This window comes from Caloenas nicobarica, chromosome 20 (assembly GCF_036013445.1).
Source record: "Caloenas nicobarica isolate bCalNic1 chromosome 20, bCalNic1.hap1, whole genome shotgun sequence".
Lineage (NCBI taxonomy): Eukaryota > Metazoa > Chordata > Aves > Columbiformes > Columbidae > Caloenas > Caloenas nicobarica.
In genome coordinates this window covers 5,185,958-5,203,718 of record NC_088264.1, presented here as the reverse complement: position 1 = coordinate 5,203,718, position 17,761 = coordinate 5,185,958, and the positions used below count along the sequence as shown (strand labels likewise).

At 39.6% G+C, this 17,761-nt stretch overlaps 1 protein-coding gene across 8 annotated transcripts in view; it reads right to left on the bottom strand.

Moving 5' to 3' along the window:
- The window catches only part of CEP350 (centrosomal protein 350), a 74,538-nt gene that overhangs the window by 18,522 nt on the left and 38,255 nt on the right, over window positions 1-17,761 (bottom strand). For 6 of the 8 annotated variants that reach the window (XM_065648889.1, XM_065648890.1, XM_065648888.1 and 3 more), the window contains exons 22-31: window positions 17,186-17,352; window positions 16,457-16,653; window positions 15,750-15,934; window positions 14,770-14,857; window positions 14,246-14,392; window positions 13,322-13,479; window positions 9,785-9,907; window positions 5,929-6,128; window positions 4,100-4,311; window positions 2,712-2,856 (exon numbers count right to left, since the gene is read on the bottom strand). In XM_065648889.1, coding sequence (XP_065504961.1) covers window positions 2,712-2,856; window positions 4,100-4,311; window positions 5,929-6,128; window positions 9,785-9,907; window positions 13,322-13,479; window positions 14,246-14,392; window positions 14,770-14,857; window positions 15,750-15,934; window positions 16,457-16,653; window positions 17,186-17,352 — 1,622 coding nt within the window. The remainder of the gene's footprint in view (window positions 1-2,711; window positions 2,857-4,099; window positions 4,312-5,928; window positions 6,129-9,784; window positions 9,908-13,321; window positions 13,480-14,245; window positions 14,393-14,769; window positions 14,858-15,749; window positions 15,935-16,456; window positions 16,654-17,185; window positions 17,353-17,761) is intronic. The other 2 variants (XM_065648895.1, XM_065648896.1) reach the window with 1 other exon arrangement.

The window sequence follows — 17,761 nt, the reverse complement described above, 5'->3', positions numbered from 1 at the left end:
GAATGGAGAGCTGACTGGTCAACGGCTGGGAGGAAAGTCACTTGGAACAATGCAGAGATCTTCACAGTTGTCAAGCCTCAGGATGACAATTTATTCAGGGTGAATGGGGGTACTGTTGAGCTTAGATATGTGCTGGGCTACTCCATAATAGCTTATATAAAGATATATCAAGTATCTTTGCTCCAGGTTCAATTTTACAGATCCTCCTATAAGGCCATTATTGACTGTAGCTGGTTTCCACCTGAACAATTTTTTTCTTAATCATTATCCTTAGTAATTTTAATAAGATCTCCTCAGTTTCTCTCTATGCATCCCCAGAACTCCCTGCAACCAGGTCTTCCGGCCTTCTGAGGATGTTCTGCCCTCTTTTCCCTCAGGACACTGTCCCCAGATACTTCGATCCATTTTCTACGTGATAACTCCATTCTACCAGTTATTCTGCTACTTTCATGATTTCTGCTGTAACGACCTCTGTGTCTCTCAGACTTGATATCGAGACTGCCTCAGTTTCTCACTACTTATTCTATTCTGCCCACCTGTTTATGTCCACTTGTTTCTTGTTTTAAACGTATAACAACATAGTGCAAAACAAGATCCTTGTCCCAGATTGGTGCTACCACAATTAAGTATCAAAAACTCTTCAAAATATTTATCTGACCTAGTCTCACTGGAGCTTCTCCCTGCAGCTGATGTTCCCCTTCCTCTTCTATAGCAGGAGCTGCAGCTCCTACGAGAAGGATCTTGGCTGGTTTGCTTTTCTAATGCTCAATATTCCCTATAATGTTTTCTGGACCAAAAGGCTTGGATGCTCATAAACACCGATTGCTTTACTGAACATCCTCGAGAGTAAGTCACAAGTATTATTTGGCCAGCTAACAGGAACAGCTGCACATTTTGGTAATCGATCGCATTTCTCAAGACAACAAACCACCATAATGAAAGATTTCATCATCAGCAACAGCCAGTAAATACAATCAAGGTACTGTATTCTTTTTCCGTTAACAACTGCTGTTAACCATTTAGAGAATCAAAAAAAAAAAAGGACAACAATGACAGCACTAAAAGAATGGAATCTCACTTGCTAATCAGTACTTTATGATGCCACTGTAATTAACAACTCCTCCCAAATAGTAAGTGACCACTACATAATTATAGCTTTTCTTGATCAACTCATAAGGGAAAGATCTGCGCATGCTTTCATCTTTGACGACCTTGTCTATGCATGACACAGCGATGACTTCATTACTACTCAGCAGCTTGGTAGATTTGTCTCTTTACAATGGAATGATTTATTGTGAAACCGGCACCATCTCGATCGGCTTCCCACCTCTTATAAAGTTTATTTTCATGATCACTGTTGCCTGATCTACTTTTCATAATGGCTTTCTAATGTGGTTGCTCAGTCAGAACTTGAAAATAACCATCAAGTTGCTGAATGCTTCACTCTGTTGCAAACTGCTCTCTAGACAGAATCCCAATACAAATTACTCAGTGCAAATATGTAGGTGTTACGTATTCATTTCTCTACCCAGCAGAACAGCTGCCTCAAAATTACTGTGTTTCTATTGGACTTGCTTACATATTAACCAAAAAAAACCCCAATGTAACAGATTATTAAGCTCTCTGCATCAAGCGCCATGAAGACTGAATATGTATGCATACCAGTAAGTTACCCATCTATCACAAACAACAACCAGCACATACAATAGAACCACCAAGTTCTTTTTCCACTAAAGACTTATTGATCATTTCGGGTATTAAAAACAAACAAACAAAACCCACACATGAACAAACACACACCACAAACAAACAAGCAGGAAAATGCTAACAGATATTTTAGGATGCTATATCAACTGCGCTGTGGAATACAAGACATTTTCAAGACTAAAAGCACAAAAAGGTTCAAAACAGACTTCACAGCTTAACGGAGCTGATGCTGGTGACCCACTGCATGGTGGCTCAGGAAGCCCTGCAATCCACATGACCAACAGGCTGTGAGAGCACAGCAGTGAAAGGACCCCTCAGGACCAGTTCACTTTTCATATTCTCTCATTCAGCAATTACTGGCAGCCAGCTTGGATACTGGATAAAAAAATTATAAAAAAAGTCCACACAGCAGATCTTGTATTTTATAGCTCAAAATGCAATCTTAGGTCCTATTTTACTGCACACAGTTCCAACCCTCCTCCAAAAATAAGAACTTATGTCCCGAGTCATCCGTTCATTCTGCACACATCAGTGCAGGTCCAACAGGCTCGCTTGTCCTGCCCTGATACCAGAGCTGTCCTGCTCCCGTTCAGAAGGACGATCATGTTTGTGTGCTGCTGAACCGTATTCTGCTTTCTTACAACAGGAGAGGTGAGTGGAGCAGTGCCACCTGTTAAAAGCACAGTTAACCTTAGTATTTTTAAATGCTAGGACCACCTTAACTATTGGCTCTTATCTCCTGCATACCTGCTTGCAGGAAGCTGTGTTTCTTTCTAAAAGAAGAGATAATACAGAGAATACAGAGACCTTCTTACATTGAACACCTCAGCTTAAGAAAGTCTCAAACTACATCACGGGAAAATACTCCCACAAAACCCCAAGCCTTCGCAATTTCCAGGAATTTCTGTCTGCCTCCTCACATCTATGTCTGCATTTCAAATTTACTTGTTAAAAGCAAAAGCTTTGAAAAAAGCAATTTAAATCCAAGCAGATATTACACTTACCTGACTGTGTCATAGACAAAGATTCATCGGACCAGTTGTGAGATATCTGATGAGACTTCACAGGTGAACGAAGCTGTCCTCCAGTTCGGTGGCTGCCTTTGCTGGAATCTTGCTTTGATACAGATATGCTGCTTTTGGGGGGAGACTTTGGGAGAAGAAAAGGTCAGATAAGTAATTCCTTGTAAAGCTCAGCTTGAAAGTAGGAGATCATTGTCATCAGGAACTGGTTACATGGAAAGAAGAGCACAACTAGAGAACTTCTCATAAGCCGTGGTCCCTATCCAGCTATCTTAAGAAGAATTTCATCTTAGTCTGCTAGATGATAAAAGAAAAATACCAAGAGCAGTAATAACTGCCTGTTTACTTCGAGCTTCGATTTCGGCAAACCTGCTTAGACTACACTATGTCACCAAGAGCATTCACCTAAGTGAACTGACATGGTTCTGACTCATAGGTGTTCAATACAGTTTATGTAATCTTATTTGGTAACAAACACAGCCATACGAACACATACTAAATATACCTGGGACACCAAAACAAGCATTTCATGTCAGGGGTGCAAGGTGCAATTCTAAACCAGTAAAACAACAGAACGCTATTTCTCTGTAGCCAGGCAAAAGATTTTAAGAGCAAATATTCTTCCAAAATGCTCTTACTGCTGCAACATTTCACAGACCATGAACATAACCTCTAGCATGTATTAGACATTTTACCTCACTACCCTCTCAGCAAACTTTCCAATCAAGTATTTGTAACAAGTCTAGATGAGCAGTTCTTTTACCCCACAGACACTGCGTTTTCTGTCTCACTGAGCACAGGGCAAAGTTATCAGGATGAAACTCATAAAAATTACCAACCAAGTAGAAAGAACAGTTGGAACAGAACAATAAGCAGAATTAGCTTGGAAGCAGACGTAATCTGAAACCCAAAGGATTGTGCATGACGTTACAGCTCTGCTTCTTCATCCTATAGCTATACTGTGGGATATCTCACTTGCAAGTAAAGCAAACTGGAAAAACAAAGCATAGTTTCCATGGCCTCAAAGAATTTACACAATGGTAACAAGCCAGCCTACAGCTAATTCACACTGGTAAACTGGGTCAGTGTTCCACCACTTCATACTGCATACCTACGTGAATACACAAAACATTTTGCAAGACAACCCACAAGTTTAAAAATACCTAAACTCTGTAGTGAAGGAATATTTCCTCAAGACTTCAATGAACATATCTGATCACGATGTTTATTCACGGTAACGTAAAATGGTGTTGGAAACACAGAGAATAGCTTATAATCTCTGCTTGGACAACTGGGATGGCTATATTTACTCCTTCTCTGGTAGCCTTTTAGAAGTGTAAGAATATATACAGAATAAAAATCTCACTCACAAGTTTGCCAGGCGGGGTAGAGGACTTGAAGTCTTCAGAATAAACAATTTCTTCATTAATTGTACTCTGATCTGGGCTTTCTGGCCGTCCATGGCCCATAGTCTCTGAGGGTACCAACTCAGCAGGTAGACTGCCAAGTTGTTCTTGGATAGAGCTTTCACTGTTCGGATGAGAGCAAGAAGGCACTGGAGACTCTTCTTCACTGGCCGTTTCTGAGATTGAATAATGAGAGAAAAAACCAAAGTGCCTAAGAACTTGCACTGACTTCTATGCCTTCAGAAATACTGCTGCCTGCATATAAAGTAGCAACTGCTACAAATACATGTCAAATTGGTAAGTGCTGTTGCACTCACCTAGACACCGGGGGTGGAATATTTAGCAAGAACAAGTATTTTTACCAGAGAATTGTGATTTAAGATCGCCAAACATTCTTAGTGATTGCTGAACGTCTAAAATAAAGAGGTTTTCAGGATATTCTAACATTTTCCAGACAACACGCTCCAGAAAGATTATTAGGGAAACCTGTCCTTCCAGTTGACCATACCCCAGCAAGAGTCACCATTAGTCTGAAGAAGTCACGGAGGAGCATATAATCTGCAAGCCCGATCTTGAATTTAGAATTGATTGCTTCCTTTACAGTAGCTGCAGAAAACATTTTAATGTTATGATTTCATCATGAGTCTCTCCATTGGCAACAAGTAAAATAATAAGTTGGCTTTTCAGTATTCCTGTTTACTAAATTCCGCAGGAGTCACAGCATTACTGAAGCAGCCATGGAGAACTATTCGACATTTGAGCAAAGGCTGGGGAGTGGCACTCCTGAAGCAAAGCCACACTCCAATGCTTACTGGTGGATACAATCAATAGAAACCAAGTATATTTTCTTATCTGTAGATGAGAGTTCAGCATTCATGCTGAATTTCTGTTCATTGGAACTTACTGACTCATACACATATCATCTTTAGAATGTCCTACAATGCGTAAAGTCCACATGACTGTTTTCAGTAACAAGGGTCATAGCGCATAATTCTGAATTCCCTTTGCACGTTCAAAGGACATGCTTGCCTGCTTACAGCTAAGTGTGGAAAAAAAAGGAAAACTGATTATTTCTAGAACAACCCCCAAAGTTTCATTATTTTCTCCCTCTGCAATCCAGTTCTCTGTGCTTCACACTGCAAGTATGGTCGACCTAAGACAGAATAGTAAAGCTGTCGCTCCCAAAATCTGTGAACTTATTTTTCCTCCCAATAGCATCTCTTATACTAATTACATCCTGGCACAAGAGCATAGTTGCGGATTTCAAACAGTTACACTGCATTAACAACAGAGGGAAGACAAAAATGCTTTCAATTTTTTGAAAACACAGACAAGGAGAAAATAGCCCCTGCTAAGAGCCACCCTAACAAACAGTAATAAGGCCAAAAGGATAGACACTCAAACAGCATTATAGTGGTTTTAATGGACTAAATGGTTTTAATGGAGTAAGTCTGGAGGATGATCAGCAAAAGATCACGTCGTATTTCTGTTTTGAAAGACAGAAATATAGTTTAAATTGTATGTAAAAACATCTGATGGGCCTATGCTGCGCAGTTCACTTGAGAAGATACACAACAAAGGAGGAATGCACATTTAACTAAAGTGAAAAACAGCTAAGAGAAAGGCAAAAGGAGGCAGTAAAGAGTGCAAAAATCAAGATTCTAAGAGTGCGCAGAGAAGAACAACTGCCACCAAAACATCAAAAAAGAAAGGAAGTACAAATCTAAGCTGTTGTTGTGTCAAATTATACTTTACTCTTGCTATTTGCATCACTTCCCCCCACTTCCTATTACCTTTGGGCTCTGTTCTCTGATCCCCCACGTCTTTCTTGGCTATTTTGGTTTTGAGCAGCTCTTTGTCCCAGGCAGCCAGAGCCTGCTTTTCTATCCGCCGCACTTCTGCTTCCTCTGCATCCAGGCGGCGCTTCCACTCCAACAACTCTTCAGCATGTTGTCGACGCTGCATCAGCTTCTGCTCTCGCTTAGTTAGGAACCTGACGGACAGAGCAGAAGACAATGGGAAAACAGCCAACCACACCAAAAGGTCCCAATACCCAGATGTTCTATTGCCACAATTCCCAGAATTTTAGATGTTCAAACTGTTTTCCGGGATAATATCCACACTAAGTACTATCTCCTAGACTATTCTGATGTGCTGCTGGAAAAAAAAAAAAAAATGCAGGCAGACAAGAGTTTTTTTCTTTGCAGTAAGTAAAGTCTACAACATACCGTAAACACCCTGCTTACGTGTTAAAGATCTTCAAAATCATTCAAGTGCTTCTAACTATTCACTAAAATGAACAGGATAAGTTCCAAATTTCAGGACAAGAAAAGTACCTGTGGTATTAAACTGGAACCCTCAAGAAAGCAGTGACTGTTTGAAAAACGAATGTTTCTTTTCGCTAATCCAAATGAGAGAAAAATTGTAGCTCCAGTTCCTTCCTAATACATAATTACAAGAGAAGGTGATTCTGTATTGACAGCTCTCCTGAATTACTGGAGCTTTTATCCTTCTTCCTTTAAGTATCATCTCTATGGATCGGCACACTTGGACTGTTTGTTACTTGTGAGCTGACGGCATCAAGAGAATAAAGATGCAGGACTATTTTCTCCCAGCTACTAACACATCTGGTTGCCGTTTAAGAAAATATAAAAGCAAAGCTCATGCTGAAATTTAGCAGATATTTTCTTTCCGACAAAGATCTCTTAGGTGATCCACAAAACCTCAGAAATGGGGAAATTCTTACAGAACTTCATAGGTATGAATAGATCTGTCTGCATATACTTGTTACCTTTGCAAGCTCTTGAACACAGTATCTCTGGTCTTATTTCTAAATGTTGAAGTAACTAAGACCCAAGCATTTAACCCTTACTACAGTAAATGGAAGCAAGTTCAGCATCAGTCGCACACACTTCCTCTGACATGCCAAGTCTAGAGAAGGGTGTACATCAATCCATTCATCTCCTACACTGACATTTTTAAGATGTCACAGAATCACTCTGCAGAAAACACATGGTTTTCCAGTGAGAGTTCATCGTTGGTACAGAAGGTGTGGTGCCTAGAAAAGCAGTGTTCAAAGACTTGTGATATTTTGCTTTGCAAATGCCTTTATAATCTGTAATTTTCAAGCCATTCCGAACACTTAGCATCAATTTATTTTAAGCTGCAAAGCAGATAATTTCATTTGTGCTTTTTAATCTCTCAGGTTTCAAAAACTTATTTACAGAGACTGGAATGACCAACTGGCTAATCTGCAGGTCTTGCCTGCTGAGGCACATTTCTTGTTTGCTCACTTAGTGTTCATTCTATTTCCTGGAAAAGTGAGCTGGCAGTTGATCAGAAAGGTTAAGATTCAGATAAGTCCTTCTCTAAGACAAATTCAGATAACGTAGATGAGCTATGATGTGAACATAGAAGTTTCAGAAGCCAGTAAGATATGCCCACAATCCTCTTCCCTATGGTCAAAACAAAAGCAGGTGAAAAACAGAAGGACCTCAGAGTCTCTGGAACATCTGTCACCTTCAAGCTGACAGATTCCATGATTTTGTGCATTACTTTATCACTTCCTATAGACAAACATCAAATATCATCTAGTCTTGGGCAAAAGTGACAGATGAATGTCATTAGGAAACTGGACTATCAACAGTAATTGCATTACAAACATGACATGGACAGTCACACTTATGTTGTGTCTTTTGCCAGTACTATCAGATTTATCAACCCTTACGTTCAGATACGCATCAGTTCCCATTAGTCTGGCAGATCATGTATTTGGAACTCGTTATGGAGGTCATTATTACAATGATCTCAATGCAAAAGGCCACTTTTTCTTCTTCCTTCACCTGCTGTTTGATTTCATCAGAATGTCTGGATCTTCACAGTTTACTGGATCTTGAGGGAGGCAAAATGCAGGAGAAAGACTGAACTAAATAATTCAAAAAAGCAGGACTCCTCAAAAGCAGATGTCAAATGAATTAACCCAGAAGACCACAAACAGGAGAAGAATTAACTAAGTGACCATGAAACTAATCACCGTACCAAGACTACTTAATAAGAAAGATAATTCAAAAGAAGTGATGAGAGAGAAAGAGGGTTCCAACATCCTGCCTCTAGGAAGAGGAGCATTAAAGCAGCATGGCTAAAGATGCAGATCCTTTTATAACCCTGGGGTTTAAAAGGTCAGAGCCACAAGGTAGCACACACGCTGCCTTAATTTTTACTACAGTCTAAAGGGCTCCAGTTGCAACACCAAGGGTACAGAGTTATCCTCAAAAGCAGGGGCAACTTCACAGAAAAAAAATGCTAAACCACATCTGGCATCTATGAAGCTGGAAATATGGGAGAGGAAAGAGGAAACAGCAGCACTCGGATTCCACCAGTGTGATTTCAAATTTTAACTACTTCTCTGGTGCTAACATCACGCACTTTATCCATCCATTCCAAATATTAACCTGGGAGCGTTAACCTGGTGCTCTAACCTGTACTTGTACATCAAGGTATACTGATTTTAAGCTCAAAATAGACAGTTTCAGCAGCTATTCTGAAGTAGTGACCAGACAATGGGAACAAAGTGAACCGGCTGTCTGCCACTCAGCACACAGTGGGAATAAGAGATTAGAATCACAGAATTGTTTGGGTTGGAAGGGACCTTAAAGATTACCTAGTCCAACCCCCCTGCCATGAGCAGGGCCTCCTTCCACTAGATCAGGTTGCTCAAAACCTCATCTCATCTGGCCTTGAACACTTCCAGGGATGGGGCATCCACAGCTTCTCTGGGCAGCCTGTTCTAGTGCCTCGCCACCCTCATTGTAAAAAATTTCATCCTTATATTTAATCTAGATCTATTCTCTCTTAGTCTAAAACTGTTATCCCTTGTCTTTTTACTACAGGCTCTGGTAAAAAGTCTCTCTTCATTTTTCTTATGAGCCCACTTTGTATACTGAAAAGCTGCTATAAGGCCTCCCTGGTATCTTCTCCAGGCAGAACAGCCCCACTCTCTCAGCCTTTCTTCGCAGCAGAGCTGTTCCAGCCCTCTGATAATTTTTGTGGTCCCCCTCTGGATCCACTCCAACAGATTCATGTCCTTCTTGTACCAGGGACCCCAGAGCTGGACGCGGTACTCCAGGTGGGGTCTCACCAGAGCAGAGGGGCCGAATCACTTCCCTCAATCTGCTGGCCACGCTTCTTTTGACGCAGCCCAGGGTACAGTTGGCTTCCCATGCTGCAACATTGCCAGCTCGTATACGATTTTTTGTCCACCGGCATTCTGAAGTCCTTCTCTGCAGGGCTGCTCTCAATCCATTCACCTCTCAGACTATATGGATAGCGGGGGTTGCCCTGACCCAGGTGCAGGAACTTGCACTTGGCCTTGTTGACCTTCAAGAGGTTCACACTGGCCCAAGTCCTCCAGCCTGTCCAGGTCCCTCTGGATGGCCTCCCTTCCCTCTAGCAAATCAACTGCACCTCTCAGCTTGGCGTCATCCGCAAACTTGCTGAGGGTGCGCCCCATCCCACTATGTCATTAATAAAGATCCGGAAGTGGCAAGGAAACTGTCAAAAAAGTTCACTGATGAAGAACCTCTTGACTTTCTAGGACTGAACAGAGCATGCTCTATCAAAGAGTCCATCACTTGAGAAAGATACAGTTACCTGACCAATTGGTTGTAGATATACAGCTGGAATTTGGGGTGGAGGTTGGGAAAACAGACACTGAGAGAAGCCCAGTGGTGAGACGTAAAGACAGAGAAGAAGTAGTGAACAGGAGAGCAGTGTCTACAAAATAAGGAGGAAGAGTTTAAAACTAAGAGAGCAAAAAAGGCAGAAAGAATGAGAAAAGGATAGCATCTAGTAAAGAACTTTAAAATTATTTGCATGTAACGTATAGTTATTACCCAACATATGAAGTAGAAAAACTATACACTGTTATGCAGAAGGCATTAGAATTATAACATTCCACTTTCTGTTAATTAAAGGCAAGCTGCTTTCACACTACTATATTTTTCTTTAAATTTTGAAAGGCGTTTTACTACTTCGATGCAGACTTCCACATGCACCAGTTGACAATTCTCAACCTGTTCTTTTTGCAACTCCTGTTATTCTAACCATCAATACAGTACATTATTAGCGTTACATAGCATGCTGGGTTTACCATGTGTACAACTCTGCTAGTCTGAAACTTTAAACACATTTCCGTTCGCCTGGAGAACCCTCAGTAAAAGTACTTCTCCAAAGGTAAGCACCAGTGAAAGGGCAAAAAAAATGAGATTGAATAATGAATTTTTAAAACTTGAGCAGTTCCAGGAGGAGTCTGAGTATACCTGTAATTCAAGTTCTAGCTGCTACTTTGGTTTGGGATTTTTTTGCAATAAAGTGCAGACGTGGTCTCAGAATACTCACATATTGTCTCTTTCATTTGAAGTATTAACTGCAGAAAGATAATGCCTATTGTTAAAAAAAAATCTAGATAAACTTACAGCTGTGTGCTTAAAATGGTATTTCCTAATGAATTACCATTTTAAGCTAATTCCTAAGGAATTATCATATTTATAGAAAAATACCATGCTCCCTATAGCTCTATCAACTACAATGCAAGCTAAGAAGTACACTAAGGAAAAGCAAAAGAAAATGAGCATTTAATCAGTTTTTCTATTGCACAGATTATCATTAAAGTTGCATATGCAAGGAAAGCAAGGGGAAAGTGGTTAATTCTCTTTGACAGAGCATGCTCCTGTTCACATGCAGCCTACACAGACTCATCAATTAAAAATAAAATAGAAGTACTCTTTCATTCTCCTTTTAGCAGAAGAAAAATATTAAAGCTGCCTCGTAAGTCAGGAAGCCAAAGAGTACAGCAAATCCAGCACAGCTTTCCCAGCTCCTTTCTCTTGTTCCTTTTGTACTTATCATTCAGCTTCTTTCCTTTTGCCATTTCACAACCTGATTGATTCCCTTCCGAAAGCAGCTTCCTATCGTTTCACTCCTAACCAAACATCTTACTCTATTATGTTAATAATATTCTTATGCGTTTTACAGATAAGGACATAAAAAAAGACACCAAGTCAGCACTGTTTTTCAATCATTAATGCTACCACTATCAAAATGCCTGCAAAAGGTGTGTAAAAGCCATACGGCTAGGGAGATCCGAGTTCTAGAGAATCATTTATGTTTACACAAAACCCTCCTTCCTTTGAACATATAGAGCAATCCAAGACAAAACCATAAAACCAAAAATACACAGCCACATGCATTATAATGCACAATTTCCACTTGTTTCTCCTAAAAGCAACTGTTTCAGCTCAAATCCTGCCATCCATCTTTTGAAAAGTATTCTCCGTTTGAGCCATTTTTTCGACTGACAGTTAATATGTTCTATGCTTAAAGATACATTATCACTACTATCCCTTGTAATACTAAGAACAATTATTTATTAACGTGTAATTCTTTCAGCAATCATAAGTGTTGCTTAAAAATGAAGGCATTTTATAAAAATAGGATTTCAAAACCAAAACCACTACTTGGTAAAAAAAGCATAGGAAGTCTTGAACATAAAAGTGTACTTATCATTTCTTTTAGTATTACTAAAAATCTCAAAATTCATAAGCTTTAACTTCCAACCTCAAAACATGCTTGGAGAAGGAGTTTGCTGTTTATAACAATGGGGTGGTTTTCACATGACTTGGGATGCCCAGAGCGTAGTTTTGGTAATATGACACTTCAGAAACCTGAAATAATTTGTGATTTTGGCTTTTCAGTTTACGGGATCCTATCAGGTCTGAATAAAATAGTGATCAATTCAGGCTAGAACATGAAGACCACATAACTAGAACATGGTTTTGGTTTTTTCCGACTTATACCAAATCCTCACTTACTCCTACTACTGTCTTTTATCTTCATCACATACAAATACATGCAAGTGTGGAAAATGCGCTTCCTAAATGATTACAAGCAAATTGGGTGCTAAGGAGTCACAGCCAGCTTGCCTTTGCAAACGGCAGTGCTTGATTTTTGATGTTTTATCCAGCTGTGTTAGGAGTCTCAAGAGAAAAAACATTACCAAAATCACCCATATGGACTAAACTATAGCGACCTACTTCAGTTTGAAGTGAAAAAAAATGTTTAGGCAAAGACTATTCCTTGCAATGACTGGCAGAGGCCAGACTTTTAATGGATCAGTCTCAAATAAGAATTTAAGGCTTCAAACTAACAAGCACATGCTTGTAAAGCATTTGGGATATTTAGTACAGACAAAGTAATTCCCACACTGGAAAGATACAGAAACGATTTTTGATTCAGAAGAATTTAAGAGGGGAAATCAACAGATTCAGGCTCAGTTTTCAGACTGAGGAACTGCATGTATACTTCTTTATTTCCTCTGAAGACTAACAACGGCTTTCAACACTTTTCCAACCTGTGGACCACACAGGAGGAAAAGAAAGGTCTTATTATAGTAACTACCTGTCTGCTCAGTCACACATACACCACCTCCATTAATTAAGAATATACTTAAAGAATTCATCCTAGCTGATTTTAATGCAATTAGAATTGAAATTCAGCAGCTGGATAACAAGGTAGAAACCACGTGCCCAAAAAGCTCGATGACTTTCTGTGAGTCAGAACTCAAACTCAGCTATCAGGTTTTGCCTAGACTACTGCCATTTATAACTTCTGCTTCAATGTAAGAAAAATTGGTACTGTAATTCCAGAGTCTCACTCCCTGTATTTTTTCCCTACAAAATACAGGCACCACTTTGACCATTTGCCTTCAGGTCTCTCATTGCAAGAGGAGCTCTGACAAGATGTACCATCAAGCTGGAGCCCATTCAAGTTCCTTGTATGTACAAACATCAAAATATCTTAAATTGATGTGCCTTTACTGACTCTATCAAGTACAAGGAATGTAAAAACAATCTTGTACAATAAAACCTTGGCTGCACCATCTGGCAGCTAACACTGTTTGAATCTCAGTATTCATGCAAGAACTGTAGCCTTTAAAATATTATATCTAAAGATTAATATTGTTCCATTAATGCTTCTACTCAGCTACTTTTCAGGCAACTCAGATCAAAGTGCATGTGATATCAACACCTCTAATTTTTCTGACGACCGTTGTTAGTGCAGATACCGGCCAAACCTACTCATTCTACTAAATTAGTAAATTTTTGTATAACAAAAAAGAAAATTAGTTACTTTTCATCCATTCTGCTGCGCATTTTTTTAAGTTTCTGCATAATGCTACTAGTCTCACTGCTGGAGATTGAGATTGGGGAAGGGCTGCGTGTTTCTGCATCAGTTGGAAGCGGGCTAGAACCATTGCTCTGCTTGATGTCATCTTCACTGTGAAGTTCCTGCAATTAAGTGTTTAAAAAAAAATCAACATTGAAAGTAGGAAAAGTTACTCTACCATGTTTTAAAAAAATTGTGTTAATTTAGCTTACTCCTCCCCAGAATAAAACAAATACTTCTACAGATAAGTCTGTCCACCTGCAGATTTAATTTCATTTTCCAACTTCATTTTTGACACAAAGTTTTTTTAGCACACCCTTTTTCTCCATAATTTAATTCTCCCCTAACTGTACCTAGAACAAAAAAACCCATTAGAATTCAATTACCCAAACACAAACCCAATCCTTTCTACACTACTATTAAACTTGTATCTCCTCAGAATTTTGTAAGGTGGCAGATAATTATCAAAACCCCATCTTGCTATCTTGTAAAACAGATGCAAGAAATTTAGTGTAATGTCACTAAAACACAAACAAGGCAGCGAGTTTGGGTTTAGTGCTTATGTTTAGTGTCTTGTGATCTGACAAATAATCAAACAAAATCAGAGGCTGAGAGATCTAAGCAACAAAAAAATTATATTCCCAAAGCCTGAGAATTAACCAGCACCATCTACTACCCAGTTAAAACAAAAGATTTTGTAACTTCTCCAAATGCATTTTCTTAAACAATGCTTTAAAGAAAGTAAACATAAAATTGCTGAGATAAAGAGGATGAGACCGTTTGAGGCAAACAACTTTGAAGTAATAGATCCAATCTAGCGGCTTTCCATTCCTATAAGCACTGAAGTCAAATCCCAGCTGCACTCCAGCTTCTGTACTGAACACTTACCAGCTTGCTTTCTCCTGCAGACTTCAGTTTTTCCTGTAGTTTTATTGTAGTCTGACGGATTCGCTCGATTTCCGCCTGCTGTTTAAGGATCAGCTGCCTCTCCTTCCGAGCAGCCTTGTTAGCCTCTTGAAGACGTTTAATTTCTGCCTTTTAGGTATAAAAGATGAGACATAAGAACTGTGACAGGCAGCTCTCAAGAACACACTTTAAAGCTGCCGCATTGTCCATAGTATGGGTTTAAAATTACTTAAATTGCATGATGAAGTCACTAGCTTGGACTTCAACAGCAAAGAACAGACGATCAATTAATGCATCTAAGTCTCAACCAGTGAGATCACTGATACAGAAGGACTCTATTTTAAACAATCTGTTAAATACTACTGAAATGCAAATAAAACTTAGTGGTAAGAAATACTGCTAGCTTCCTATCCAAAAGTCTAGTATGGGGATTTCTCAATTCTTAGCTTTTACAGTGTCTGAAACACTTAGTTTTCAACAGAATTTTCCTGGAGGGCACCAGTTACCTTTTCCTGCTGTAATCTCAGCAGCAGACCACGCTGCCTCTTTCGAATAGGAGGCATCTTATCATCCTCTCCCTTGTCTCGCAAGTGCCTGCAAATAGAGTGGAAGAAAGGATTAAATAAGAAAGAAATGCAAAACAAGAAGCCTCTTTACAATTTAAAAATTTTTTTTAAAAGGTTTGCTTTTCCTAACCTGCAGAAGAATATATGCCTGTACTTAATCACTGGCATGCTCTATAGTGGAATATTCTGCAGTGTTTATTCAAAGACACACACAGTTAGAAGGCCAGTGCAGTAACACAAGATCTCAGGTGAATGGGCAGAAGTTCTGCAGAGGTCGCATGCTCACTATTTGAGAAACACTGAAGAAAAGACGCCTGGGTCATTACCTCACGATCCCTTGTCAAACCCCAAATGAAAAGCAGCTGGAAAAAATGTCTGGTGAACAATGGTGCTCTCACACAGAGAGTGACCATGGACAAGTATTATTGGTTAAATCTGGCCACCTCTGTTCAGTAGGGTCACTAAATACCTCAAGTGGCATTCCAGGAGAAAGTATATGTTAGGTTAGAAACAAATCATTAAGGACAACATGTACCCAGATTCACAAAACTAAAATGACCTTATATAGACATGAAGCAAATAAAGTTTTCACTGTTTGACAGTTTTACACATTCTGGAATTAAGAGTAAGGGTTGGGAACTACCTCCTCTGACTGACAAACATTTGATGCTCTACTGTTTCAATGAAATTCTCTTTTATCAAATTACATTCAATGCAAACACCAAAGCACACCTACAAACTGGGTTCTGTTCTTTCCAAGTGACAGTAACATTTGTATGGATTACTGATATCATTAGTTCAATCACTGATAACAAGGGAGGGGTGGGATGGAAACAAAATCCTACCAAAAAACCTCAAGGAGAAATACAAGAAAATGGTCAGTCAGCAACAGTGTATATTCAGAGCTTTTTAGAGCTTACTTTTTCTGGTGTTCCAGCCACGCTAATTCAGCCTTGGTCTTCTCTTTCAGAGCCTTTTCCCGGAGCCGAAGCAGTGAGGACTGATGAGCTGCTCGCATCTCCTCCTCTTTCATATACTGTCTTACCATCTCCATGGTAAATTTAGAGAAACTATCTTGCCCCCCTGAGAATGGCATGCTTAGCTCCTGGAAGGCAAGACAAATTGGGCATGATTTGATAATACTGAAATCCCACAGCTTTTTTCAATTATGAAGTGTCACTGTGTATACACAAATACACATAAAAACAGATGTAAGAAGGGAAGCTGTTTTTTCTCAGAGCTTTGTGCAGACCAGCTTTTTCTGCCCTGGGCTGTGTGACAGTTTTGGGATGTCCCCTCTTGGACCAGAGAGATGAAGCATTCTCTTGTAGTTCCTAGCTCTGTGTAGGCATAGTAGGAAGACTTAATCCACTGGGCTTTTGTAACCTGCCTCAAAAAGTCACTCCTCTTCTCCAAAGCCACCAGAGAATAGGTAGAGACCTGGACGGACTGTTCCATAAGTCAAGTCATCACACTTGTTCAAGTGACATACAGCATGACTCATACAACTCTATGTTTTGAGACGCTCAAAGAACCACAGGGGGAAAAAGAACTCTCAAGTTTGCAAACACAACTAAGAATGGCTCACTGTAAGCTCATCAGCTTTGACTGTGGTTGTTTCACCTACCTTGATAGATGACAGAGCTGTTTTTTCTGGGGAGACTTCCTCATCAGAATCATCACGATTAACCCGTTTCTTCTCCAAATTATTTCTGCGATGGCTCTCAGAGGGTAGCAAAGACCGAAAAGATTTTTCCTCAATCTCATCCTCTGTCATGGACTCATCAAATTTCAGGGAATACTCTGTTGCAACAGAAGCGGAATCTGAGGGAGAAATCAGGGAAGCGTGTTTACACTCAAATATGTATCATGAATGCAGTTTTACTCTGTCTCATCTCAGGAAAGTTGGGGGGTCAGGAAAGACAGGGAGATAACTACTCTAATGCAGAAAATGGGTGTTTAAAAAAAGAGTGACATTGAGTTGGAGGACATCATGAAATACTGTTATCTAGCTTCAAAAGACCTAACAGATTTCTGCACACAACTATAAACACATTTCTGGGGCTGCTGAACGTTTGGTGTTCAGCGTGCATATTCAGCAGGTGAACATCTGGCTCCAGCCAGCACAGCAAAAAGTAGAGTGGTCCGCAGACTCCATCACTCTGATGTGCAGAGTTTCAAAGGTTCCCATCTCACTGTGCCATCCTTCATTACCTTTGAAGAAGCTACAAATTTTCCTGGGGTTCTGCTTTCTTCACACATATTCCCTCATTTATTTCAGACACTAATTCTGAAACAGAACCTCCCTCCCTCTTTACCACCTTCAGATTTGTCACACACAAACAATACAGCTAACCTTTTTCATCTGGCAGTGATAAAATACTATCGCTCGGCAAGGAGTCATCCACAGCAGTATGAGCCTGCTCTTCAATACTGCTGGTTATCTTTTCACGCCGGGAAAGCTTTTTCTCATTCTCCTTAGAAGATGGAACTGAAGGACTCTCCTGGCGGCTGCTGGTACTACTGTGTTATCGAGAGATAATTTTTTAAAAAATTAGTTTGCACATTTCAAAATATTTATTTTACATTACTGCTGTACATACCACGACTAAGCTCCCAGCAATAATCGACATGAAGAGGATTTGGTTTTGTTTTTAAAATGCAGCTTGGCTACTTTAAAATTTCAAGCCTCATTGAGTTCCTGACTAACACATTCAAAACTGAAGATATTAACACACAACATACTATTACACTGCAGACCACAGTGTAGTAGGATTTTTAATTAAAGACAAAACAAATCCTGGTAGGCATGTAAATCTTCAAGCTCTAGAATATAAGACAGGTTTATGTCTTGATCGTTTAATACTGACTTTCCCTCTCTAAAAAAAAAAAAAAGATTGAAGGAAATATGTTGATGTTCCTTTGTACTTTA